General features: G+C 41.5%; 2 protein-coding genes and 1 non-coding gene across 6 annotated transcripts in view; all 3 read right to left on the bottom strand.

The window, feature by feature from the left end:
- Positions 1-2,720: 2,720 nt before the first annotated feature.
- On the bottom strand, positions 2,721-5,956 carry RPS13 (ribosomal protein S13). Its single transcript, XM_033207890.1, has 6 exons — positions 5,794-5,956; positions 5,605-5,653; positions 5,343-5,421; positions 3,672-3,841; positions 3,334-3,434; positions 2,721-2,798 (listed from the first exon to the last, which is right to left on the bottom strand). The coding sequence occupies exons 1-6, from the start codon at positions 5,814-5,816 to the stop codon at positions 2,765-2,767; spliced, it is 456 nt and encodes a 151-aa protein (XP_033063781.1). The 5' UTR covers positions 5,817-5,956; the 3' UTR covers positions 2,721-2,764.
- On the bottom strand, positions 3,990-4,079 carry LOC117081933. Its single transcript, XR_004436384.1, has one exon. It is a non-coding gene; the product is annotated as a small nucleolar RNA SNORD14 (small nucleolar RNA).
- Positions 5,957-12,722: 6,766 nt separating the features above from the next.
- Positions 12,723-27,775, bottom strand: part of PIK3C2A (phosphatidylinositol-4-phosphate 3-kinase catalytic subunit type 2 alpha) — a 118,065-nt gene continuing 103,012 nt past the window's right edge. For all 4 annotated transcript variants that reach the window (XM_033207885.1, XM_033207888.1, XM_033207889.1 and 1 more), the window contains 9 exons: positions 26,727-26,883; positions 25,294-25,403; positions 22,483-22,690; positions 19,561-19,685; positions 17,453-17,570; positions 17,290-17,362; positions 16,841-16,950; positions 16,628-16,753; positions 12,723-16,104 (listed from right to left, as the gene is read on the bottom strand). In XM_033207885.1, coding sequence (XP_033063776.1) covers positions 15,922-16,104; positions 16,628-16,753; positions 16,841-16,950; positions 17,290-17,362; positions 17,453-17,570; positions 19,561-19,685; positions 22,483-22,690; positions 25,294-25,403; positions 26,727-26,883 — 1,210 coding nt within the window. In that variant the 3' untranslated portion in view covers positions 12,723-15,921. The remainder of the gene's footprint in view (positions 16,105-16,627; positions 16,754-16,840; positions 16,951-17,289; positions 17,363-17,452; positions 17,571-19,560; positions 19,686-22,482; positions 22,691-25,293; positions 25,404-26,726; positions 26,884-27,775) is intronic.

Raw genomic sequence — 27,775 nt, 5'->3', positions numbered from 1 at the left:
CCAAGAGTTGAGATGAACAGAAAAAAATGAGGTCCAAGGACTGAGCCTTTTGTTAGGGACTGCTAGAGGCAGCATTTGCCACATCCTCCAAAAGGGCGCAAACCAAGAAAGAGGAAGACAGAAGATAAGGAAGCAGGAATCTAACACTGGAGACAGAATATTCTGACTGCTGGTGAACAGGGATCCCAGAACTACAGGTCTCAGGGTAAGCTGTCTAAACTGGCACTAGAGGATGAAGCGTCCTGGGAGGGTATCACCAAGGAAAAACAAAGAGTAACCCTGTTTAAATGTACTGAGATTAAACTATGGCTCAAAGTTTGGGGATGAGATAGAAACAGGAACACAGAACTCTAAGCAGATGGAAAAACAAGGTAATAACTAACATATTTTTTGTAGATATAGTTACAGAATTGTAACTATGGAATCACATCAACACTGTATATAAAAGTCATAGAAATATAAACATAGAATATTGATTGAGCCATAAATGATTACAGAATTATGAAGATGCCAGGAAAGGGGCATAAAAATGTTATTTAGAGCAATTATCCTAGATACACACCCCAAAAATTGAAAACAGGTAGTCAAACAAGTACATGTACACAAATAGTCAGAGCAGCACTATTTGAAACAGCCAAAAGGTGGAAACAATCCAAATATCCATCAACTAATAAATGCATAAACTGTGGTACACACACAGTAAAATACTGTTCAGCCACAAAAAGAAATGAAGTACTGACACATGCTATGTTAGTGAGCCTCAAAAACATCATGCTAAGTAAGACTGCCAGGCACAAAAAGTCAGATATTGTATGAATCCACTTGTATGAAATATCCAGAAAAGGCAAATCCATAAAAACGGAAAGTGGATTGGTGGCTGCTAGGGGTTGGGGGTGTAAAAAATGGGGATAACTGCTTAATGAGTATGGGCTTTTTGTTTTTTGAGACAGAGGTCTATGTTGCCCAGGCTGCTGTCAAACTCCTGGGCTCAAGCGTTCCTCCCATCTCGGCCTCCCAAAATGCTGGGACTAAGTCAAGAGGAGTGTGGGGTTTTGCTTCAAGGTGATGAAAATGTTTTGGAACTACATTAAGGTAGTGGTTGTACAATATTATGAATAAACAAATGCCACTAAATTGTTCACTTTAAAATGGGGAATTTTGTAATGTGAATTTCACCTCAATTTTTTTAAAAAAGAATGTTACTTAGAAATAAGAAGGTGGGCCGGGTGCGGTGGCTCACGCCTGTAATCCCAGCACTTTGTGAGGCTGAGGCGGGCAGATCACGAGGTCAGGAGTTCAAGACCATCCTAGCTAACACGGTAAAACCCCGTCTCTACTAAAAATACAAAAATCAGCTGGGCATGATGGTGGGTGCCTGTAGTCCCAACTACACGGGAGGCTAAGGCAGGAAAATGGCATTAACCCAGGAGGCGGAGCTTGCAGTAAGCTGAGATCACGCCACTGCACTCCAGCCTGGGCAACACAGGGATACTGTAAGATGGACACCTACCACTTGAAAAGATGGACTTTTCAAGGAAGAAAACAGTTGTTGGAGGAAACCTACAAATTCTAGGTGCTCACATGGATAGATGAGGACAAATAATGTGCATATGCTATTCCAACTGGGTCAATAGATGTTATAAAAAAAAAATACGGAAACTTTTTTTTTTTGAGACGGAGTCTCACTGTCACCCAGGCTGGAGTGCAGTGATGCCATCTCAGCTCACTGCAACTTCCACCTCCTGGGTTATAGGCGCCTGCCACTATGCCCAGCTTACTTCTGTATTTTTAGTAATGACAGGGTTTCACCATGTTGGCCAGGCTAGTCTTGAACTCCTGACCTCAGGTGATTCACCCACCTCGGCCTCCTAAAGTGCTGGGATTACAGGCGTGAGCCACCATGTGCAGCCCTTTTTCTGAATTCTGAAGGATCGTGGCTCTGTAAACAAACACCAGCCAGACATGCAGCTTAAACACATAAGTCTTTTAACTTTGAACCACTCCCTAGGGTTGTCTGAGATTTCAGTCATTCAAGCAGCAATACCCATGTACCCCATTAGGTTAAGAATTAAATTAAAACACAATACCAAAACAAGTAAATCTTTAACCCACCCAAATATTTTCAAAGGCCAGGAACCCAAGCCCATTTCAAATATTCTTCCTAAACCCCCAACGCTCCAGACAAACTGTGCCTGTTTACTGTCCCCTAGATTCCTTCTTCATCTTTAACCCTCACTGCAAGATCCAATGTCTCTCCATATCAGATTCCCCTCCCTCCAGTGACACTGTTATGTATTAGGTTAGTGCAAAAGTAATTGTGGTTTTTGCATCAAAGTAATGGCAAAAACCGCAATTACTTTTGCCCATATTACTATTTCTGATGCTACCAGTGGTTAACATCTGCCAGGGATCTGTCTTTAACATTAAATGTATCAAAAAAAACTTAGAAACATTTTTGCCATGACACCAAAACAAACACAAAGGCATTTTTTCCTAGTGTCTTCCAGTTCTCCATATTTAAGGCAACCACCTATGAGGTTATAAGCTGCTCAACTGGTTTAAGGGGCCAACGAAGGGATGTGATGGATGTACACTATATTACTGCTCCCTGGAATCCTAACATCAATCACCTAAAACACTTCCCCATCAAACAAGATCAACACATATGAACCACTGATATATATACATTTTTCTTCTAGGAAAATAAATATAAAACATGCTTTTAGTTAAACAATCATTTTATTGCTTGAGTACACAGACAAATTTATGCGACCAGGGCAGAGGCTGTAGATGATTCACTGAAAAAGAAAAAAGGGGAAAGAAAGAAAATCAGGATTAATACCGGTCCCTCCATATTCATTAACAGATAATCTCCCCACTAATGGTGCTATTCTCAAACAGTTAATAAATCCAAACTATATAAAGTGCACCAAACTACTGAATACCTGAACCAACTCATTGCGCTGAAGCACAATGAATGAAGATGCTCACTCAGACACCCAAGGAAGAACTGGCTAACAAAAGGAAAAACCTTTCTGGTGGAAACTGCAAATGTCTGGCGATCAATCATCACAGTGAGCAATTCATGCGAAAATTAATTCACACTCCTGGGAGTAGAGGTATGAAAGGAAAATTTACCTACTAAAAACAAGCAGCTACACCCATTCGATTACGTGCTGCCTGTGGCTGCTTTCCCACTACCAGGCCAGAGCTCAAAGAGCAGTTAACCAAATAGCCCCCAAGGCCGAACATATTCACTACTAGGACTTTTACTATTGGCTGACTCCTATGCTTGATAACAACAATAACAACAACAAAAGAGTTGACACTTACTATTTCCAATTGGGAGGGAGGACTCGCTTGGTCTTATAATATCGAGCCAAACGGTGAATCCGGCTCTCTATCAGAATCAGACGGAATTTAGCATCCTTATCCTAAAAATATAATTTGGTGCAATTCAAGAAAACCACCCAAAATGACCGAACATTATTAAACATTAATAAGACAATGTAGAGCTACTATGCACTTTCTCTAATGAAAATCTCTTTGGGTAGAATTTGAACTTCAAAGCAACACTACACTAGTTTGTGTACTAAGCCACCTTGGATAATTCAAACCAGATGCATGTACAAGCAGTCCTATTTAGCACCAGATTTTGTTTATTAGCTTACCTTTCTGTTCCTCTCAAGATGCTTTCGAACAGCAACTGCTTTCTTAATTAAATGGTAGAGATCTTCAGGAAGATCAGGAGCAAGTCCCTTAGACTTAAGAATTCTTAAGATTTTATTGCCTGTCACAAAACGTACTTGTGCAACACCATGTGAATCTCTCAGGATCACACCTGAAAAGGGAATCATGTTTTAACTTTCAACACGAAACACTAACTGGATGATGTCGAGGCTCAGAAATCAGGGTATAGTTTCCTATCTGTAAGCTGGAGGTATATCTTTTGTACATCACAGAAACCAACATGGGAATGCACATAAAGCTCACTCAGACATCCAAGGAAGGTTTACCCAAGACTAAGGAAAACCTTTCTGGTGGAAACTGAGAATGCTGGAAAACTATCATCACAGTGAGTTTGCTGGAATAAAGATGACCAAAGGAACTGAGATTCCACAGCTAACATTTACTGAGAACTCTGGTTATTCTTCTAAAAACTTTACACGTTATTTCTTTTAAACCTCTAATGAGTTCTGATTACTTACAATCTATGACACATTTTCTTTTGGTGTGTCATACCTCCAATTAGACTACAAGCTCCAGGAGTACGGATATTTTGCATCCCCCTTCCCCCTTTTAAGAGGTGGGATCATCAGGTGCTGTGGCTTACGCCTGTAATCCCAGCATTTTGGGAGGCCGAGGCGGTGGATCACCTGAAGTCAGGTGTCTGAGACCAGCCTGGCCAACATGGTGAAACCCCGTCTCTTGGTGGTGCTGCCTGTAGTCCCAGCTACTCTGGAGGCAGAGGCAGGAGAACTGCTTGCATGAACCCAGGAGGCAGAGGTTGCAGTGAGCTGAGATCGTGCCACTGCACTCCAGCCTGGGCGACAGAGTGAGAATCTGTCTCAAACAAAAACACACAAATTCGCCAGGCCTGGTGGCGGGTACCTGTAATCCCACCTATTCGGGAGGCTGAGGCAGGAGAATCGCTTGAATCCAGGAGGTGGAGGTTGCAATGAGCTGAGATCGCGCCACTGCACTCCAGGCTGGGAGACAAGAGCAAGACTCTGTCTCAAAAAAAAAAAAAAAAAAAGAGGTGGCGCCTCTCTGTCACCCAGGAGTGCAGTGGCTTCATCATAGCTCACTGCAGCCTAGGACTTCTGGGCTCAAGTGATCCTCCCATCTTTGCTCCTGTATCTGGGAATATAGGCACACTGCGGCTGGCTTTTTTGGGCGGGGGAGTAGGAGGCTAGTATATTCTCAGGCCCCAGAACCATGTTCAGCACACAGAAGGCAAACATTTGCTGAATGAAACCACTTGCACGAAGTCACACGCAACTGAGGTTCAAACCACACCTAACTGTGAAGAACTGTATCAGGCACTCTGCTTAGCCAATTCCAACTCCTCCACTTGAGAGCTGTGTGATTTGGGGCTGGTTAGTATCCAGCTGCACTGTGCCTCTGGATCCTCAACTGTAAACTGGGGGGAAAGCCACGAAGATTTATTTCAAAGTATTGTGGTCAGAATTAAACGAGATCAGTACATGTAAAGTGCTTACAATGATGCCTGTAGTACGGTGCCGAGACCATAGTTTTTGCGATTTTTAAAATAACTTTACCACCTACTAGATCCTACAAGTCACACGAGGACAGGCGAAAGAGGCTACACAAACACTCACCGATTTGTGAAGGAGTCAGGCCCTTCTTGGCCAGTTTGTAAATCTGCTCCTTCACGTCGTCAGATGTCAACTTCAACCACTGTTATAGAATAGAAAGCAGCCTTAGGATGAGAATCCAGGAATGGCGCCTAAGCACTGCGCCCTCTCCACCCGCAAAACCGCGCTCCTCATACACGCCAGGTTCCTCACCCCGGCGTCGCTTCACCCGAGACAAATGCCACCCCTCTCCCCGGATTCTCCCCGGTCCCAGCGCGCTACTTACAGTGGGGACGCTGCGTCGATAGGGCAAAGCCGACTGGGACAGACCCTTCCTGGGGAGAGAAGCAGTCTGTAAGTGAGGTGGCGGCTCGTACCTGAGCAGCCCAGAACATCATCCCCTCGGCCCGCTGCCCACACTCCCTCTCTTCCTCCCACACCCGCCCAGCAATCCGGTTCGATGCCCCGAGCTCACCCGGGAGCATGCATGCGACCCATGATGGCGGCGGTCAGACAGCGAAAGGAGAGCGAGGGCGGAAACGCCGCAGGAAGCCACCTAACACGCAGGAAGTGACCTCACACGTCCACGCTTCCTCGCACGCAGGAGGCGGAGCTACGCTGCGGAGTCACCGCCTTCTGTGTGACTACATCTCCCGAAATGCATTTCAGCGTCGCAAGCGATTCGTCAATCGGCCGGGCCTCATCCCGGCATGCATCGGTCTTTGATCAGGCTTGTAGCCAGAGCGGGAATTTGAGGCTGACGGCAGCTTGCGTTGAAATTCCCTACTTCGGACTCCGAGATCATAAAGATTCTAATGCTGCGCTGGGGGTGGGCATGGAGCAGGTAGGGCTAGAAGAATCAGCCATACACAGGTGTTTGCTCATTCACCAGTGCCTGGCTTTGCCCTGGAACTAGATACCTCAGAGTCGGCCCTGCGCCTAATAAAATAACAGATACAATAGCATGTGATGAGGACCACACGGGAAGCCATGGCTGCGGCTACCGCCCAGCCGGCGCTTCCATTTCTCATTTCTAAATCCTACTCTTACCTGTCACGGGAGAGGCACTGACGGTGAAGAAACGGTCTAAGGAGTTGAACCAGGTCCCTGCGGATGCCTGCCGCCCTCCGCACTCGAATTCCCCTGCGCAGGGCTTTGGGGCGCTGGACTTTCCGGGGAGAAGGGTTAGGCAGAGGCTTACGGAGCCGTGTTCCCAAGTGAGACAGTTGGTGGGCAGGGAAGAGCCTTGGGAGCAAGATTGCAAAGGCCAAGAGGATGAGGGATAAAATGAGGCATTTGAATTTCCTGGGAAAAAGGAACCGTCAAGGAAATAGCTTTTTTTTTTTTTTTTTTTGAGACGGAGTTTCGCTCTTGACTCCCAGGATGGAGTGCAATGGCGCGATCTCGGCTCGCCATAACCTCCGCCTCCCGGGTTCAAGCGATTCTCCTGTCTCAGCCTCCTGAGTAGCTGGGATTACAGGCATGCGCCACCACGCCCAGCTAATTTTTTATGTTTAGTAGAGATGGGTTTTTCCATGTTGGTCAGGCTGGCCTTGAACTCCCGACCTCAGGTGATCCGCCTGCCCCGCCTTCCAAAGTGCTGGGATTACAGGCGTGAGCCACCGCGCCTGGCCGGAAGAAGCTCTTTTAAGACAGACCTAGCCTGGGCAACATGGCAAAACCCCGTCTCGATAAATACAAAAAATTAGCTGGGCGTGCTGGCTGGTGCCTTTGGTTCGTTCCAGCTACGAAGGAGGCTGAGGCTGGAGAATCGCTGGAGCCGGGAAGGAGATTTCGGTGAGCCGAGATAGCACCACGGCGCGCCAACCTGGGCAACAGAGCAACACTGTCTAAAAAAAAAAAGGAAAGAAAAAGACTGACTCAGTGCCGATACACAACCATGCGTTGAAAGAATGGGCAAATGAAGCAGCTTTTAAAAATTTTTGAATGTTTAAATTTTTTTTATAAGCATAGCTCTAGGAAGGAGGGAGGTCAGTGAAATCAAACTGTCGACAAGTTTAAAGTAACTGGCGAGACATTGGGAAACTAGATACTGAAGCATCCACTCTTTTAACCCGTCACTATTTGAAATAAAGTTATCAGGGATAGCCGCGCGCGGTGGCTCACGCCTGTAATCCCAGCACTTTGGGAGGCGGAAGCGAGCGGATCCCGAGATCAAGAGATCTAGACTATCCTGGCTAACACGGTGAAACCCAGTCTCTACTAAAAATACAAAAAATTAGCCGGGCGTGGTGGCTGGCGCCTGTAGTTGCAGCTACTCGCGTGAACCCGGGAGGCGGAGCTTGCTGTGAGCTGAGATCTGGCCACTGCACTCCAGCCTGGGCGACAGAGCGCGACTCCGTCTGAAAAAGGAAAAAAAAAAAAAAGTAAACTTATCAGGGATAAAGAGAGAACCCTTTATAAAAACAAAGGGGTCAATTCTCCAAGGAAAAAACACCCCCCCCCAAAAGAAAAGCCATAATCTATCACTATTTGATTAATAACTTTTCCCAAACCATTAGGAATTTTAGTCAAATTGGGTACCTATTTGGGTAATATTTTTTTCCTAGCAAAGTTTATCAGTAGCCAATATTGCGTTTTTAGTTCAGATATGGAATAGGTATCTCAAATTTAATATGACTCCAGTTCCCAAACCTTGCCCCTTTGTTTCAGTTAAACACGATCCTGTTTGCTCAAACTTAATACAAACCTAGGTGTCTCCATTTTTCTGTGATTTCCCTCTGTCATCCCTGGAATTTGAGAACAGCTTGGCCAACCTAGTGAAACCCCGTCTCTACTAAAAATACAAAAATTAGTCAGGCGTGGTGGCCCATGCCTGTAATCCCAGCTACTTGGGAGGCTGAGGCAGATAATTGCTTGAACCCAGGAGGGTGGAGGTTGCGGTGAGCTGAGATGGCGCCACTGCACTCCAGCCTGGGCGTGACCCACCGCGCCGGGCCTTATGATTCTATTTTTATGAAATGTCTAGAGACGGAGGTTCGTCATTTTTGCCAGGGTGGTCTCAAATTCCTGACCTCAGGTGATCCACCCGCCTCGGCCTCCCAAAGTGCTGGGATTACAGGTGTGAGCCACCGCGCCCGAACTTTTTTTTTTTTTTTAAAGGAACAGGGTTCTCACTATTTTGCTCAGGCTGGCCTTGAACTCCTGGGCTGATGCAACCCTCCAGCCTCAACCTTCCAAAGTGCCGGGATTATAGGCGGGAGCCACTGCCCAGCTTCCTAAGCATGCTTTCAGGGTTCATTCATGTTGTAGCATGTATCAGTACTTTTTTCCTTTTTATGACCGAATAAAAGTCCATTGTATGGACTTTTATTTTGAGACGATCAAGCGATTCTTCTGCCTCAACCTCCAGAGTAGCTGGGATTACAGGCATGTGCCACCATGCCCAGCTAATTTTGTATTTTTAGTAGAGATGGGGTTTCTCCATGTTGGTCAGGCTGGTCTTGAACTCCTGACCTCAGGTGATCCGCCCACCTTGGCCTCCCAAAGTGCTGGCATTACAGGCATGAGCCACCACGCCTGGCCCTTTGCCCATTTTAATTTTTTCTTGCTCTGTCAGTCATCCAGGGTGGAGTGCAGTGGCATGATCTTGGCTCACTGCAACCTCTGCCTTCTGGATTCAAGCAATCCTCGTGCTTCAGCCTCCTCAATAGCTGGGATCACAGGAGCGTGCCACCACACCTGGCTAATTTTTGTGTGTGGTTTTTTTAGTAGAGTCAGGGTTTCGCCATGTTGGCCAGACTGGTCTTGAACTCCTGACCTCAGGTGATCCACCCGCCTCAGCCTCCCAAAGTGCTGGGATTACAGGGGTGAACCACCATGCCTGGCCCTTTGCCCATTTTTAAATTGAACTGTCTTTTTGTTGTTAAGTTGTAAGATTTCTTTGTATATATCTGATTCCTTTTATTAGATACACTATTGGGAAATATTTTTTCCCATTCTACGGGTTGTCTTTGATTTCCTTAATAGTTTCCTTTGATGGCCGGGCGCGGTGGCTCAAGCCTGTAATCCCAGCACTTTGGGAGGCCGAGACGGGCAGATCACAAGGTCAGGAGATCGAGACCATCCTGGCTAACCCGGTGAAACCCCGTCTCTACTAAAAAATACAAAAAACTAGCCAGGTGAGGTGGCGGGTGCCTGTAGTCCCAGGTACTCGGGAGGCTGAGGCAGGAGAATGGCGTAAACCCGGGAGGCGGAGCTTGCAGTGAGCTGAGGTCCGGCCACTGCACTCCAGCCTGGGCGACAGAGGGAGACTCCGTCTCAAAAAAAAAAAAAAAAAAGTTTCCTTTGATGCACAAAAGTTAATTTTGATGAAGTCCCAATTAATTTCTTTCTTTTGTGGCTCATGCTTTTAGTGTCACATCTAAGAATCATCAGATAAAGGTAATAAAGATGTATGTACACCCAGGTTTTTGTTTTCTTCTAAGAGTTTTATAGTTTTGGCTTTTTTTTCCCCCCAGAGACAAGGTCTCGCTCCGTCCCCCATGCTGGAGTACATTGATGCTATCTGGCTCACTGCAGCCTCGAACTCTTGGGCTCAAGGGATCCTCCCACCTTGACCTCCCAAAGTACTGGGATTGCAGGTGTGAGCCACTGTGCCCAACCAGTTTTAGCTCTTATGTTTAGGTCTTTGATCCATTTGAGTTAATTTTTATATATGGTGTAAGAGTCCTACTCATGCTTTTGCATGTGGTTATCCAGTTGTCCCAGCACCATTTATTGGAGAAATCTTTTCTTTTTTTAAATGGTTGAAGAAACCCACAACTTTTTTTCTTTGAGTGGTCTTGACAGTGTTGTGTGTCTTTCCTGGATCGTGATTCAAACAAATAAAAAGAACCAAATAGTGATTATTGAAATGAAAAAATACAAGAATTGGCTGGGCATGATGGCTCACACCTGTAATACCAACAATTTGGGAAGCCAAGGTGGGCAGATTGCTTGAGCCCAGGTATTTGAGAGTTTGAGACCAGCCTGGGCAACATGGTGAAACCCCATTTCTACAAAAAATACAAAAATTAGCCAGACATGGTGGCATGTGCCTGTAGTCCCAGCTGTTTCAGAGGCTGAAGTGAGAGGATCATTTGAACCCAGGGAGGCTGAGGCTGCAGTGACCCATGATTGTGCCACTGCACTCTAACCTGGGCAACAGATTGAGACCCCGTCTCAAAAAAAGAAAAAGAAAAATACAACAACCAAAATTTAAAACCTAACGGATAGGTTAAACAGTTGGAAGTAGTGAATTAAAAAATAAGTCAGGGCCGGTCATAGTGGCTCATGCCTGTAATCCCAGCACTTTGGGAGGCCGAGGTGGGTGGATCACAAGGTCAGGAGTTCGAGACCAGCCTGGCCAACATGGTGAAACCCTGCCTCTACTAAAAATACAAAAATTAGCCAGGCGTGGTGGTGCATGTCTGTAATCCCAGCTACTCGGGAGGCCGAGGCAGATAAATTGCTTGAACCCAGGAGGCGGAGGTTGCAGTGAGTGGAGATCGTGCCACTTCACTCCAGCCTGGGCATCAGAGCGAGAAAATAATAAAATTATTTATTTTTTTATAATAATTATAAATAAATAAATAAAATGTCTCAAAAATAAAAAATAAGTCAGAAAAAATTGAGAATGCAGGGACAAAAAAAAAAAAAAGAGAGACAAGAAGAGAAGACATGGAATAAGAGTGGAAATGTCTATTATACATCATGCATTTAATCAGCGTTCCAAAAGGTGGCAGACAAAACGTTTGAAACGATAATGGCTAGCAAGTATTCAGAAGTGAAGAAAGCTACTGATCCAGTTTTTTTTTTTTTTTTTTTTGAGACAGAGTCTCGCTTTGTTGCTCAGGCTGGAGTGCAATGGCACAGTCTCAGCTTACTGCAACCTCTGCCTCCCGGGTTCAAGCGATTCTCCTGCCTCAGCCCCCCAAGTAGCTGGGACTACAGGTGCGTGCCACCACACCCAGCTGATTTTCGTATTTTTAGTAGAGATGGGGTTCAGTATGTTGGCCAATCTGGTCTTGAACTCCTGACTTCGCGATCTGCCTGCCCTCAGCCTCCCAAAGTGCTGGGATTACAGGTGTGAATCAACGCGCGTGGCTTTTTGTTGTTGTTGTTGTTGGAGACGGAGTCTCATTCTGTCGCCCAGGCTGGAATGCAGTGGCATGATCTCGGCTCACTGCCACCTCTGCTTCCCAGGTTCAAATAATTCTCCATCCTCAGTTTTCTGAGTAGCTGGGATTACAGGCAGGTGCCTGTTATTTTTTAATTTTTTAGTAGAGATGGGGGTTTCACCATATTGGCCAGGTTGGTCTGGAACTCCTGGCCTCGTGATCCGCCCGCCTTGGCCTCCCAAAGTGCTGCGATTATAGGGGTGAGCCACTGTGCCCAGCCCTGATCCACAGTTTTAAGAATCTTAAATAGGATAAATTCAAAGATACCCATACCTAGGAACATCTTAGTTAATACAGATGGAACAAGGTTAGCCCGAAGGTAGTAACTGTTGAAGCTGTGTGATGGATTCACTCGTGGAGTTCATTAGGCTGTTATCTAATTTTGTAAATGATTAAAGATTTGCATAATGAAGTTTTTCAAAAGAGTAAGGATGAAATAAAGATCCTTTTTTTCTGACAGAAACTGTCACCCCCAAAGCTGGCTGTAATTGAGTTATTGCTCTTCATTGGTCTCTGGGCCCTTTCACTTGTCATCTTAGGGTCAGAGAACCACAGCTTCACACTTATCATTACAGGATGAAGGTACTGCTGCTGCAGGACTACTTAGTATCTTAAGTAAAGTACCAAAGGCCAGGGACTATACTCACAGAAGCATTTCCCTTCTGAGAAACAGTGATGGGACTGTATAAACGTGGTCGCAATCCAGACCTTCAAAGAGTAACACTCAGGCAGGGTGCGGTGGCTCCCACCTGTAAGCCCAGCACTTTGGGAGGCCGAGGTGGGCGGATCACTTGAGGTCAGGAATTCGAGATTAGCCTGGAAAATATGGCAAAACCCTATCTCTACTAAAAATACAAAAATTACCCGGGCTTCATTGTGCATGTCTGTAGTTCCAGCTACTCAGGAGGCTGAGGCAGGAGAATTGCTTTGACTCAAGAGATGGAGCGTGCAGTGAGCTGAGATGTTGCCACTGCACTCCAGGCATGGGAGCAAGAGTGAGACTCTGTCTCAAGAAAAAAAAAAAAAAAAGTAACAGAAGTCAGAATCTCTATTTGAACATTTTTAGGGGCAACTGACAGGTTAGTTCTGAAATTGAGGATTATTAAACCTAATAAACTCCTGGGTGAGATGGAAAGAACATCAAGATTGAGCTCATAGCAAAGTCTGGAACCAAAAATGTTAGTATATACTGTCAACAAGGAAAGAAATGATAGCAGAGTTCTTTTATTCCAGAAATATTTTAATACAATCGTAGTACAGTTATGAAGTCACATTCAATCCACTGAATATATTCAGGGTATTAATAAAAATATTATACATCTTTATTCACTACCTTAATATAAGTAAAGTATTTGGTTCTTACAGATGAGACTAATTACCATATTCATTCATATATGCACTGCTACTCAAACAACATGGAAATAAATTTATGGATTATAATAGTGGGGGTTCAGTCCTTTTTGATCTGAAGTCTAAGTTTCAAAAGTGAATGTTTTCTTTTTTAAATGCCACAATATTTGAATTCTAGAAATAGACAACTAATTTAAGGCAAGATATTGAAACTTTTATACAACTTTAATTTGAAAAAAGAAATCAAAGATCATACATGCCTTAACATTTAGATACCTATAGATTCATATAAAGACAGTAATAAAAATATCAGTGCAAGTTCTACATTGGGTTCCTCAGTAGAGAAAATAATAGGTTCTTTGAGTGAACCATTATCTTCAAATCCCAAAACACTGGCAAGAAGAAATAATTCTTCTGATGCAGGACAACATGTAGCATAATTATTTTTAGTCAATAAAGGTGAGTATAAAATTTTGTGATTATACGTAAAAATTAGTGTCTTGGCCAGTTTGTTAAACTTTTGTTTTTCAGATTTACTTTAATGTCAGCTTTTAAAAAATGCTTAAAAATCGAACTAATTTAAAATTGATTGATAGTAGTAGTGCACAGAGGCTCCCCTCTTTTTTTATTTTTTGGTATGGGCTGAAGATTAGCATTTCATAAAGAAATAAACTGTATGTAAAATGTATATGTGTTTGAATGAGTAAAGAAGGCACAAAATGAGTTAAATTAAGAGAAAACATTACCACTTATTCTGAACTCTTAACTGTACAGTATTATAATATATACTTTTAGATATGAATCCAGATTTCTTATAATAGAAGTGACAGGACATTTTTTAGCTCTATTGTTTGTGCTAAAAGACACTGTCACAATAGACTGCAAAAAGGCAGTACATGTTGAGTCTAATTAACGATGACCTCTACCAAGACAGTTTTTGTTTGTTTTTAAATTACAGTGGCTAAGTGATAACTGGTGGAATGGAATTAGGTCTCAAAAGCTTAAGTGAAAATTACTAGCACATTTGCATTTGCAAAGGTAGTTACACACTTTGAGGAAATGTTAATGATCTGTGAAAAAGCAAATGGTGGTGCTTTGATCTGCATATTAATTAACTTATTAAATAGACAACACATTTTAACATAAAAAAAGACATTCATATACCATACTCATGGGTTTAACTACATATGGACCATTAGTGTTAGGCACCAAAAATTTCAAGTTTTTCCCCCACCCTGTCCCACTGATATATTATCAACTTTTCTATTTCTTCCCTGTAGGTATCACCATTTACATTAAACATTTGTGCAGTTCATAAAAATTCTGTTCTGGGCAACTGAATTGGCGATTGTCCTTTTTCTCTTGGTATTCTTTATTGCATATTTTGTCAGTTTTCTCACAGCAACCTGACTGGTACAATTTCTATTACCATTTTTAAAGTATCTGAATTTCTACTCTAACCATGAGAGTTATTATTATATATATGTATATATCCAAATTAACAAAATTGTGTCTGAAATTAGTGACTAATAAAAATAAATCTTACTCTTTTTTCTTTTTTTTTAAGACGGAGTTTCGCTCTTGTCACCCAGGCTGAAGTGCAGTGGTGTGATCTCGGCTCAGTGGTGTGATCTCGGCTCACCGCAACCTCCGCCTCCTGAGTTCAAGCTATTCTCCTGCCTCAGCCCTCCGAGTACCTGGGATTACAGTTGCCCGCCACCACCCACGCCTGGCTAAGTTTTGTGTGGAGACGGGGTTTCGCCACGTTGGCCAGGCTGGTCTCAAACTCCTGACCTCAGGTGATCCGCCCACCTTGGCCTCCCAAAATGTTGGGATTACAGGCATGAGCCACCGTGCCCAGCTGAATCTTATTCTTACTGGTTACTGTAGAATAATTTCAATCCTGTCCCTTATGATTCTGAATCCTATTATATAAAGGAAAATAACTTTTCACGTGAATGTAAAATGTTTACACATGTAAGTTAAGACAGTTTACAAGACAAACTGGTCTACATAAACAAAGGTCTATATTAAAGTTAAATCTGGACCCTAGAATTCTTGTCATGGGCCTCTTGTGAAGAGTCTGCCCTACTCAGGAATGGGCACATGGGTTAACAATTTTCACTTATTTACTGAGGGAGTGGAGTATAGATGTGGGGAGGTGAAATTACCACTCCTGGGAATAAATGTAGGATTTTAATGGAATGATGGAATTTATTGTACAATCACATTGGTGAGTCTTATTCAGGTATTCGGCTACAAAAACATAAATGGCGTAACCATTTAAATAACTAATTCATACATCAGAAGTAAAGGATATTTTGTGGGAAAAACATTAGTACATGTATATAATTTCTTGTCTTTAGTAAGCGGAAAGTGAGTGAAACCTATGTACTAATTATTTATCAAACCAGGAAAAAAATCAGAAATGAAGTGCCAGGGAAGCATATAAAGTTAAGGCACCATTATTTACAACATCAGTGATTGGCACTTATTCTGAAAAAGGCTTTAAAGACATGAATAAAAAGCAGTATTATGTTTTTCCCTACTTCTATAAACTACTTAGTAGTTCTTAACATAGCTATCTATTATTTGTGCTTTGTTTTTCAGCTCCATGTATAGCAGCTGGATTTTATGGTAACATCCTGCATTTTTCCTTTACTTTGGTGTTTGTGAACATTACACAGTGGTAAAGGCTATAAAAGGTGCATAACAGGAAAACACATATGCTCTGTCTCCTTATAGAAAACAATGCAAAATAGGTGGCTGAAATGACATAGTACTGTCTCAAAGTCTTTTTCAGGGATTAGTATATATTAAGTTTAGGGTTTGTAGCATTCTGTATAATGACTTTAAAACAGCAATGGCTTCCAAAAATTCAAAAAGGTTAGTTATGTGACTGTTGGTCCAACAGATGTGTTGAAATGCAGCAAGTATATTTAACTTTATAAGTTCTGTCCAAGTATAAAAGTACTATACAAAATTAACAAGTGTGTGTGTGTCTGTGTGTGTGCATGTATGCATGCACGTTTATAACTGTTCTTGCTTCCAAAGCTCAGACATTCACTAGTTTACAAGTATGTTGCTGCAGTCAGCTGATACCATTTAACCGTCTCTTTGCTCAAGTTGAAATCTTTCAAAGGCAGGGTTACTCCACCTAAGAAAAAATTTTCCCGCAGAGATTCTGCACTGAGTACACTTAGTTGAAGTTCTCGCTGTCTTAGGGTTTCTTTGCTATATCCACTGTATACAAGCTACAACAAAGGAAAAAAGAAACAGTAAATCACAAATTAAAGTTTGTTAGGTTTCTTGGAACATTTCAAGTGAAAACATGTGACAGTATTAGCCAAAGAGTGACCATAATTTTGTAGAGATGGAATTTCATCATGTTGCCCAGGCTGGTCTCAAACTCCTGAGCTCAAGTGATGCACCCACCTCGGCCTCCCAAACTGCTAGAATTACAGGCAGGAGCCACTGCGCCTGGCCTTAAAATGTTTTAAAATTTAAAATCTCAAAACAATGGACACAGAGAGGGGAACAACACACACTGGGGCCTGCTGGAGGATGGGATGGGGGGAAGGAAAGCATTAGGAAAAATAGCTAATGCATGCTGGGCTTAGTACCTAGGTGATGGGTTGACAGGTGTGCAAACCACGATGGTACATTTAACTATGTAACAAACCTGCATATCCTGCTCACGTACCTCAAAACTTAAAAATGAAAAAAAAAACAAAACTCAATAAACCAAGGTAACTTCTAGAAATGATTTTAACTTACCATTTCATTGAATGTCGGATTCCTCGTTTTTCGTGAAATTTTGGTTTTACGTTTGGATGTTTTGTGGTTATCTGGAAGTAGGTATGTTTTGACATACGGATTTGGGTCAGCTCCATCTTCAGTAACCTAAAAAGAAAAGCAGTCCCTTAATAGTAATGCTTCCTACCAAGGTAAGGGTTTCCTCTATAACCATCATTCTTTGTAATCACTCACAAGATCTTTGATGTGCATCACCATGATGAAAAGAGTACCATTTCGGTAAGAGATGGATAATTTCACAGCTCCTCCTATTTGGCCTGCAGTAGGACTGAAGGAACCTGCATCTGAAAATACAAATATTTTCATCTTTATTTATCTGTTGTAGTGGTTCAAGCTGCAGTAAAAGGATTTTGCTGTATTTTCAAGACTGTCACATGTGGGGCAGACAGAAGGGAGGGGAAAAAGGAGTAAACAACCTGGTAGGTCATTGATTTATACTTCTTTAGTAATCACATCTATTAGGAAAGTTATATTTATTCAGATATAGACTGGCTTAGAAAGAATACTCTCCTCCCATTCTCAGACTACAGCTAGTAAGCCTGCTGTCATTCTACCACATTCATTGAGCAGTTACAGACTTGCAGATCATGAGTTACCAATAAAGAGAAAAAAAATGATCTCACCTGTAGACCTAGCTATTCCTTCAGCTTTCTCATCACGAAGTAAAGGGTGGAAGAAAGTACAAACAAGATCACACTAAGAATAAAGAGAAAACAATTCATTAGTTTAAATATTATGTAACACAAAAGGTATAAGATGTTATTACTTCTCATTTAGTAAGGTTACCTCTGCTACATCCGTTGAAGCATTCATCAAACTCTGTAAGTAACTGTTTAACTCAATTTTCCTTTTGGCTGCTACATCTTTTATGTGTGTTCTTCCTAGAACCATCTTATTAGGAAAGCTACAAAAGAAAAACAAAAACAAGTGGGATTTGAATAAGTACAATATTTCTTTAGAAATACACTTTTTTAATATATACTTAAAGACAAAGTAGTCTTAATCCATTATACAGTAATATTTTGTGGCCAGGCATGGTAGCTCATGGCCTTTGGGAGGCCAAGGCAGGTGGATCACTTAAGATCAGGAGTGTGAAACCAGGTTGGCCAACATGATGAAACCCTGTCTCTACTAAAAATACAAAAATTAGCGTGCTGATGCCTATAATCAGATGCCAATAATCCCAGCTACTCGGGAGGCTGAGGCAGAAGAATCACTTGAACCTGGGAAGTGGAAGTTGCAGTGAGCCGAGATTGCTTACACTCCAGCCTGGGTGACAGAGCAAATCTCCATCTCAAAATAAAATAAAATAAGTAATTTTTTGTGATTTCTCTTCAAAGTATTGGAGATGACATCATTTAGTTACCCATTATCCTTTGATGAGCATTGGTTGAAAAGGTATATGTTGATTTCCTATATTTATTATTAGCTTGGTGCAAAAGTAACTGTGGTTTTTGACATTAAAAGTAATGGCAAAAAACGCAATTGCTTTTGCACCTACCTAATACTTATTTTCTACTATTTCTTCTCAAGTTTAATCACTCAAATATTTTATCCAGATCTGATCCCTAAAAAAAAAAAAAATCACTACTCAATCAGCCATAACTATTATATATACCAGTAAAATCCACAAATAATAACGTAAGGCCTAAGTAAGGTGCTGAAAGGATAATCTTAATTCCACTTATTTTGGTAGCAGTGGAAAAATGAAACTGTACATGGAAACAAACTCTAATACCCACTTCACTTCCTCCTTACTTTTGAAATCTAGTCTGAAGAAAACATGAACAACTCGACACAGGAAATCTACTGGTCATTGAACTACATTAAAACTGAAGACTCAGGGTATCTGATACAAAACTAAGATTTTGATTGACAGTCTTGATGGTGTTTGCTTCAGTTATTTATCGTTTTTGAGACGGAGTCTCACTCTGTTGCCCAGGCTGGAGTGCAGTGGCGAGATCTCAGCTCACTGCAAGCTCCACCTCCTGGGTCACATCATTCTCCTGCCTCAGCCTCCTGAGTAGCTGGCATTACAGGCGCTTGCCACCACGCCCGGCTAATTTTTTGTATTTTTTAGGAGAGATGGTGTTTCATCGTGTTAGCCAGAATGGTCTTGATCTCCTGACCTCGTGATCTGCCCACCTCGGCCTCCCAAAATGCTGGGATTACAGGCTTGAGCCACTGCACATGGCCATGCTTCAGTTTTTTTATCAGAGGAGCTCAGTATGGCCCATGATAGATTATTTCTGCACTGATTTAGCATATGACTTTTTTTTTTTTTTTTTTGAGACAGGGTCTCACTGTGTCGCCCAGGCTGTAGTGCAGTGATGTGATCTTGGCTCACTGCAACCTCAACATCCTAGTATCTATCAATCCTTTCACTTCAGCCTCCCGAGTAGCTGGGACTTCAGATATGTGCCACCAGCCCAGCTAATTTTTGTATTTTTTATAGAGATAGGGTTTCGCCATGGTGCCGAGGCCAGTCTCGAACTCCTGGACTCAAGCTATCTCCCCACCTCTGCCTCCTAAAGTGCTGGGATTATAAGTGTGTGAGCCACTATGCGTGGCCACATATGACTTTTTTCAAAACCAAGATACCAAATTACTATCTTGTGTTGCTTACTATGGTAGAGACAGCAAAGTTAAAGCTCAACAAAAGTTAGAAGTCTAGAAAATCTCATATTTTAACATCCTGATCATTTATTCATTCAACAAAAACTTACAGTTCCTTGTTTATGTCTACTTTTGTATTAAGTCCTTGTGATATAAAGGAAAATAAGCCACACATGGCCAATAATATCTTACTAAGTGTTAACACAAAGCTTTCCACCTACATTTGATAACAAGTTGTTTCCTACAAAAAGGATTAATGTACAAGGATGGATACATACCCTGGTAACTTCCAAAGTGGAAAAATAATACTGAGTTTATTGTGAAGTTCCTGAAATTCGTCAAATGTTCGGAAGACAAATGATGGTTCAATCTGCCCTTCCCTCAAAATTCGGACTACATAAATCTGAAAAGAAATCACACCATAAACACATAAAATTTGTATTTAAAACCTCCTTTCTAGGCCGGGCACGGTGGCTCATGCCTGTAATCCCAGCACTTTGGGAGGCCAAGGTGGGTGGATCAGCTGAGGTCAGGAGTTTGAGACCAGCCTGGCCAACACAGTAAAAGCACGCATGTCTCTACTAAAAATACAAAAATTAGCTGGGCATGGTGGTGCGTGCCTGTAATCCCAGTTACTTGGGAGGCTGAGGCAGGCAAATCGCTTGAACCTAGGAGGCAGAGGTTGCAGTGAACCGAGATGGCACCACTGTACTCTAGCCTGAGCAACAGAGCGAGACTCTGTGTCAAAAAAAAAACAAAAAAAAACTTCTTTCCTATATTGATCTTAGCTAAAAGACCAAGAAGCAATAAAACCTCCTTTCCTGACAGAAAAGAAATTTATAGCTTAATTGTTATATGTAGTTCAAGTACTTTTATCTTGGTAATATATATGTCAACAATAGGAAAAACCAAATACAAGTCATTGTATTTATAGCACATCTAACTACATTTTAAGAGTGATCATAACTATCCTAAGATATATAAACTAGAACTTAAAAGTGTAAGCTGGGCACGGTTGCTCATGCCTATAATCCTAGCACTTTGAGGGGCCAAGGTGAGAGGATCACTTCAGCCCTGCAGTTAGAGACCAGCCTGTGCAACATAGTAAGGTTCTATTTCTATAAAAAATATAAAAATTAGCCAGCTGTGGTGGCACATGCCTGTAGCCCCAGCTACTTGGATAGCTAACGTGGGAGGATCAACTCAGTCCAGGTGTCAAGGCTACAGTGAGCCAAGCCAGCCAAATGAGCCAAGATTGCATCACTGCACTCCAGCAAGGGTAACGGATCGAGACCGTTTCTCAAAAAGTAAAAATAAAAATAGTCCAGGTGGCCAGGCGCAGTGGTTCATGCCTGTAATCCCAGCACTCTGGGAGACCGAGGCGGGTGCATCATGAGGTCAGGAGATCGAGACCATCCTGGCTAACACGGTGAAACCCCGTCTCTACTAAAAAAAAAAAAAAAAAAGTTAGTCAAGGCGTGGTGATGGGCGCCTGTAGTCCTAGCTACTTGGGAGGCTAAGGCAGGAGAATAGCGTGAACCTGGGAGGCAGAGCTTGCAGTCAGCCGAGATCGCACCTCTGCACTCAAGCCTGGGCGACAGAGTGAGACTCCGTTGCAAAAATAAATAAATAAATAATAAATAAATAAATTAAATAGTCCAGGCATGGTGGCTCACGCCTGTAATCTCAGAACTTTGGGAGGCTGAAATGAGTGGATCACTTAGGGCCAGGAATTCACCTGGCCATGTGCCTGGGCAACATGGTGAAACCCCATCTCTACTAAAAATACAAAAATTAGCTGGGCATGCTGGCGCATGCCTGTAGTCCCAGCTAGCTACTCAGGAGCTGAGGCATGAGAATTGCTTGAACCTGGGAGGCACGGGTTTCAGGAGCCGAGATCGTGCCATTGCACTCCAGCCTGGGCAACAGAGTGAGATTCTGTCTCAAAATAAAATAAAATATAAATAAATAAATAGTTAAAAAAAAAAAGGCAAAAGGTTTACGGGGGGGTGTGGGGGGGAGCGGTGGTGAAGGAAAACTTATTTTGCTGGCTATTTAAACTTTTTTTTTTTTGATAGAGCGTCTTGCTCTGTTACCCAGGCTGGAGTACAATGGCACAATATTGGCTCACTGCAACCTCCGCCTCGCGGGTTCAAGCGATTCTCCTGCCTCAGCCTCCCAAGTAGCTGGGACTACAGGCACATGCCACCACATCCAGCTAATTTTCATATTTTTAGTAGAGATGGGGTTTCACCATGTTGGCCAGGCTGCTCTCGAACTCCTGACCTAAGGTATCCACCTGCCTCAGGCTCCTAAAGTGCTAGGATTATAGGCGTGAGCCATTGCACCCGGACTTTTATAAAGTTACAATACTTTAAAGAATATAATACTGGTGCCAAGTAGGATCTATCTATAGAAGGCCAGAAACAAATTTGGAGATACATATACTACATAAACTTAAAGGTAGTAGTATATATTGGGGAAAGAATGGACTATGCAATAAAATGGTGTTAAGATAACTTAATAAACATACAAAAAGATACTAAAATTTATTAACAGAATAGATGAAAATTAAAACAGTAGTAAAACAGCTTTTAAAGATTATCAATTTGCCAAAAATTTAAAAACTGGCAGTTCTGGAAAGTATTATCTAACAAAAAAGTTAGCACAAGGGTGAAAAGTAACAACAAAAAAGATAACGCTTATAGTCTCGAAGGGGAAAAAGCACGCTGAAGTTCCTGTTTCTGTTCAAAGACAACGTGTGTGTGTGTTTTGTATCAGAGACTGGAATAGGAACTTTGACTTTTTACTTTATATAATTCTGTATTGATTGAATTTGTACAACAAGCACACTTTACCTTTGAAATGTAAAAAAAACTGAAGAATGAACAAAAAAACCAAATAAATAAAAATTTAAAAATTGAAGAATGAGAAAAAGCAGAATTGCACCATTCTTATAGCCTTGTCTCTAAAAGACAGACTATCAACTCATTCCTTATTGTTTGAAGTAAATATAGCAAGAATTAAATACAAAAAAGTTAGGGATGCTTCAAGTACATTTACTTATTTATGGACCATTCATGGAAGAAACAAGCATGAATAGAACAAATGCTTGGAACTTTAACAGAGTCAGCAAAGGAAGTAGAAAGGACAACAATAATACATGTATGATTGTTTATAAATATTGAAATCAAACTTACATAATGTTTATCTGGGTTGTATTTCTTATGATATGTGAAAACAGAGACTTCCTTGATTCGACCATCTTGTCTAAAGGAGTATGTTTTAGGTGAAAATGAAAGGATGGGCTCATCATTAGAAGGAAGACCAGAAAAACGAAGCTGAGCAAGGTTATGAATGAAGAAGTTAAACTTTGTGGCAATGCTTCCCAAACTTGATTCAATAAGCCTACAAAGTAATCAGAAAATTTGTTAACAGTAAATGAGAACACATAGTAAATTCTTTCAACATAATAAATGACAAAAACCACTTTCATTCCTTTAAAAATATTAAGCAGATTGTCACTTTGCCAAGGATTCCCTTTGTTCTATAGGCCAAAGATTTGTTAAAATACATCTCACCCCAACAAAATAATTTAGCCCAAGAAAGAATTCATGCTTGGTTTTCTTGAACCCTGTAGGATCCCCAAGACTAATTAAAGAGCTATTATTGATAGATGACGATTGGTATAATGCTAAAAAGATGACTTTATTAATTTATTCCCTTTTAATAAAGGAGAAAGATGACAAATAGGTGGGAAAGAAAGTAATCCAAGGGTCGGGCACGGTGGCTCACGCCTATAATCCCAGCACTTTGGGAGGCCAAGGGGAGCGGATCACTTGAGGCCAGGAGTTCGAGACCAGCCTGGTCAACATGGCAAAACCCTGTCTCTACTAAAAATAGAAAAATTAGCCAGGTGTGGTGGTATGCGCCTATAATCCCAGCTACTCGAGAGGCTGAGGCAGGAGAATTGCTTGAACCCAAGAGGCAAGAGGTTGCAGTGGGCTGAGATTGCGCCACTGTACTCCAGACTGGGTGACGGAATGAGATTGTCTCCAAAAAAAAAAAAAAACCCACAAAGTAATCCAAATTTTAAAAATCCTCTCCTATCGAACAGTAGAATTGTAGAATTCCATGTCAGACTCCTTCAGGTAATCATATTTTCATTCAGTTGGAAAAAGAAGTTTTGACAGGATGGAGAGTTTGGAAAGTAGGTCTGGAAAGAACATTTTAGGCAAGCAAAGGAAACAAGTCTCAGAAACAAGGTTAAGGAAGCTAGAAAGAAGGATATTCAAAAAGAGAAGTGAGAGAATCTCAAACACAGGCTTTTACCCCACTATGGACTGAATGTTTGTGTTCCCTCAAATTCATATGTTGAAGCCCCAACCAACACTGCAACTATATTTAGAGATAGGGCCTTTATGGAAGTAATTAAGGTTAAATGAGGTCATAAACAGTAGAGCCCTAATCCAATAGGAGTGTCCTTCTAAGAAAAGATGAGAGAGCTAGCTCTCCCTACCATGTGAGGACACATTGTGAAGGTGGCCATCTGCAATCTGGCAAGGGAGCCCTCAACAGTAATGTAATCAGCTGGCACCTTGATTTTGGACCTCCTAGACTCCAGAACTGTGAGAAAATAAATATCTGTTGTTTAAGCCACCAGTCTATAGTATTTTGTTATGGAAGTCTGAGCAGGCAGGCGAATACATGCCTGCTTTGTAGTTTTGCCCAGGGGAGCCAATGAATCTCTTTTAAAAAACAAAGCAAAAGAAAACCAATCAATACCTAAATTTTCAGGATTAGTTTGGAAGGCTATACAAAAGTCAACTTCCTTTAATTCATTTCAACCCAGACTCTTGAGACTAGGGAAGTCCAGTCAGTGTTTTATACCTCTTCTCCACTGAGAGGAAGAAGGCAAGAGAAAAAGGAGAGAAAAGAACATGAGCTCAGGTACCCCTCCCTGCTAAGGTATTGTGATGATGTAGCAGCAGTAGTCAGTAACCAGCTTGATCACCAGACCTTTAGAACATATTTGTCAAGAAGATCTGTTTTTGTTTTTTTTTGGTTTTTTTTGAGACAGAGTTTCGCTTTTGTTGCCCAGGCTAGAGTGCAATGGCGCAATCTCGGCTCACCACAACCTCCATCTCCCAGGTTCAAGCGATTCTCCTGCCTCAGTCTCCTGAGTAGCTGGGATTACAGGTATGCACCATATGCCCAGCTAATTTTGTATTTTTAGTACAGACTAGGTTTCTCCATGTTGGTCAGGATGGTCCTGAACTCCCGACCTCAGGTGATCAGCCTGCTTCGACCTCCCAAAGTGCTGGGATTATAGGCGTGAGCCACTGCGCCTGGCCGCAAGATCTGTTTTTAAAGCACTAACAAATTCAAGTACCAGTCATTGGTATATGTGTTTCAAGTACTATGCCATATAATAGTTTACTTGGAGTAGTGACCAGGGTTTGCTGGATTAAAAACACCAAAGGTCTCCATGGAAATTGTTAAGACAAAATCCTGAAAAATAGATTAGTACAGATAACATTTTAGAAAGAGACTTTAATTAGCTGGGCTTAGTGGTGCATGTGCCTGTAGTCCCAGGTATTCAGGAGGCTAAGGCAGGAGAATCGCTTGAACCCAGGAAGCAGAGGTTGCAGTGAACTGAGACTACGCCACTGCACTCTAGCCTGGATGAAACAGCAAGGCTCAGTCTCAAAATAAAAAATTAAAAAAGATGGTACATGGCACTGTAGAAAATGTTTTTATCACTGAAATTACATATTAAATAAACTTTGAGATATTTTGAGAAAAATAAGTATATTTTTAAAAATATTATTGCAAATCCTTTGCATTTATTAGCAAATAAACTTTTGACAGCCTACTATGTGCAATTACTGTGAATCAGAATTTGTTCCTATAAATCAGAATTTTGATAAATAGCATTTGTTTAAACTAAGGTAAAACAAATCAAAGCAAAATTTTATGTTCCTTCTGCAATATACTTAAATATGCTTTACCTAGTAAAGAAAATTGTAGCTTCCGCATCTGTAGTTTGGGGTTGAAGTGCATCTCTAACATATTTCAAATCCTGAATACTTGTAAGTTCTGGTAACCCTGAAGGAATCATCTGTAGAAGAAAACAAAAAGTTCTGTGAGTTAAATTTTTTTAAAAATTTGTTCCTCACTCCTTCCTGTGGGCTGCTCAAGTAATCAGAACTAAAGCAAACAAAAACCATCAGTCTTGAGGGATTCATTAGTGTATTGGGGACCTAGGTGATTATCTTACAAATAAGGAAATGGATGCCAAGGAAGTCAAGCAATTTGTTGGTGGTCACAAACCCAGTTTATAGGATTAAACCTGTGAGATCCAGATCTCCTTTTGTCTAGGCTCTTTCTTTGGGGAAGTGGGGAGGAAGGGAGCAGGGTCTCACTCTGTCGCTCAGACTAGAGTGCAGTGATGCGATCTTGGCTCACTGCATCCTCTGCCTCCCAGGTTTAAGCAATTCTCATGCCTCAGCCTCCTGAGTAGCTGGATCACAGGTATGCACCACCACGCCCGGCAAACTTTTTTTTTTTGTATTTTTGATAGAGATGGGGTTTCGCCATGTTGGCTAGGCTGGTCTCGAACTCCTGACCTCAAGCAATCTGCCTGCCTTAGCTTCCCAAAGTGCTGGGATTACAGGCATGAGCCACCACGCCTGGCCTAGGCTGCTGTTTTTACTTTTATAGATTTAGGGCGTACAAGTACAATTTTGGTACATATATGTATCACATAGTGGTAAAGTCTGGGCTTTTAATGCATCACTTGAATAGTATACACTGTACCCACTTCTTCTCATCTCCCATCCGCCATCCCCCTTCCTACCCTCCCAAGTCTCCAAGTGTCTATTATTCTACTCTTTATGTCCATGTATACATATCATTTAACTTCCACTTATAAGTGAGAACACGCAATATTTAACTTTCTGAGTTATTTCACTTAAGATAATTGTAGCCTTCTGTTTATTACCGTATCAATTTAGTCACAATAATCATAGTGGGTTTGTGTTTTTTACTTTTTACTTAACTATAATATATACCGAGGAAAGTACAGAAATCTTCATTGTACAGCTGAGTTAATGTTCACAATTCATACCCATATTAAAACACAAAGCATTCATTAGCATCTCAGATGCCTGTCTTGGGGTCCAGTTACTAATACTTTCCATCCCAAGGGGAGCCACTCTACTGACTTATTTTTTGTATTTTATACAAACAGAGTCAGACAGTAGGTCCTCTTGTGTCTGGCTTATTTCACATGGCAGTAAGTTTAAAATATTTGAGCAATAATGTATCTGACATTTGTGACTACAGCAAATTTTATTCCAAAATCACAAAATAATCTTTTTTAGGTATTGAAACATAGATGCATTAATATAAAACTAATTAAGTGCTTATAAAGAATAGTTACCAGTGAAAGGAGGTTAAGAAAAAGGTTTGTCTGCTTTCTTATCAAGTTGTAGGCCTGACAGCAGAGGTCCACAAACAACTGAAAACGAATGGTGGGCTTTTCACCCCCATTAATGACATATGCCATATCAGAGGTCAGCACAAAAGGAGCCCGATCCCTATTTAAAATGAAAGTACATATAAAATATTATTTACAGAAGATACTCCAATAGTGCTATTACATGATTATTAAACTAAGCTATCTGAGGTACAGCCCCTTCTAACTACGAAACTTAATACCACACACTTTTGAATTTCCATAATTCTTTAAAATAACATTTTCAAGAAAGCTATCACATAATAATCTCATTATTTAGAGAGAACTTATGTACGAAATTTCCTTATATATGAAAATAAGGTGATATTTATAAATCCACATACCCAAAGAGAGATCAAACAGTAGTTACAAACATAGAAAACTACTTACTGCTGTTATATACCCACGAAACCATTTCTTCCTAAGAGTTACTGCTAACTAGATAAAAAAATATATATGTACTTTAATTCATTTCAACAAAGTTTAGCTGGGCATGGTGGCTCAGGCCTGTAATTCCAGCACTTTGGGAGGCTGAGGTGGGTGGATCACAAGGTCAGGAGATCGAGACCATCCAGGCTAACACAGTGAAACCCCATCTCTACTAAAAATACAAAAAAATTAGCTGGGCATGGTGGCGGGCGCCTGTAGTCCCAGCTACTCCTGCAGGCAGGAGAATGGCATGAGCCCGGGAGGCGGAGCTTGCAGTGAGCCGAGATCGCGCCATTGCACTCCAGCCTGGGCAACAGAGCAAGACTCTTTCTCAAAAAAAACCAAAAAACAAAACAACAACAACAACGAAAAAGAAAAAACAACAACAACAAAGTTTATACACACTTACACACATTCTTGTCTACCAGGTAAGGTCACATCTTTGGGCCTTTTTCATCCCCAGTTACGTTCAGATGGAGCCACAAGGCAAAACGCAGAAAGCAAAAGGCAAAGCTTGAGACAAACATTAATTTGTGAAATGAGAA

This window comes from Trachypithecus francoisi, unplaced genomic scaffold (genome assembly GCF_009764315.1).
Source record: "Trachypithecus francoisi isolate TF-2019V2 unplaced genomic scaffold, Tfra_2.0 Lachesis_group8, whole genome shotgun sequence".
Lineage (NCBI taxonomy): Eukaryota > Metazoa > Chordata > Mammalia > Primates > Cercopithecidae > Trachypithecus > Trachypithecus francoisi.
The sequence above is the reverse complement of the archived record's forward strand: the minus strand, read 5'-3'. Positions and strand labels throughout refer to the sequence as shown.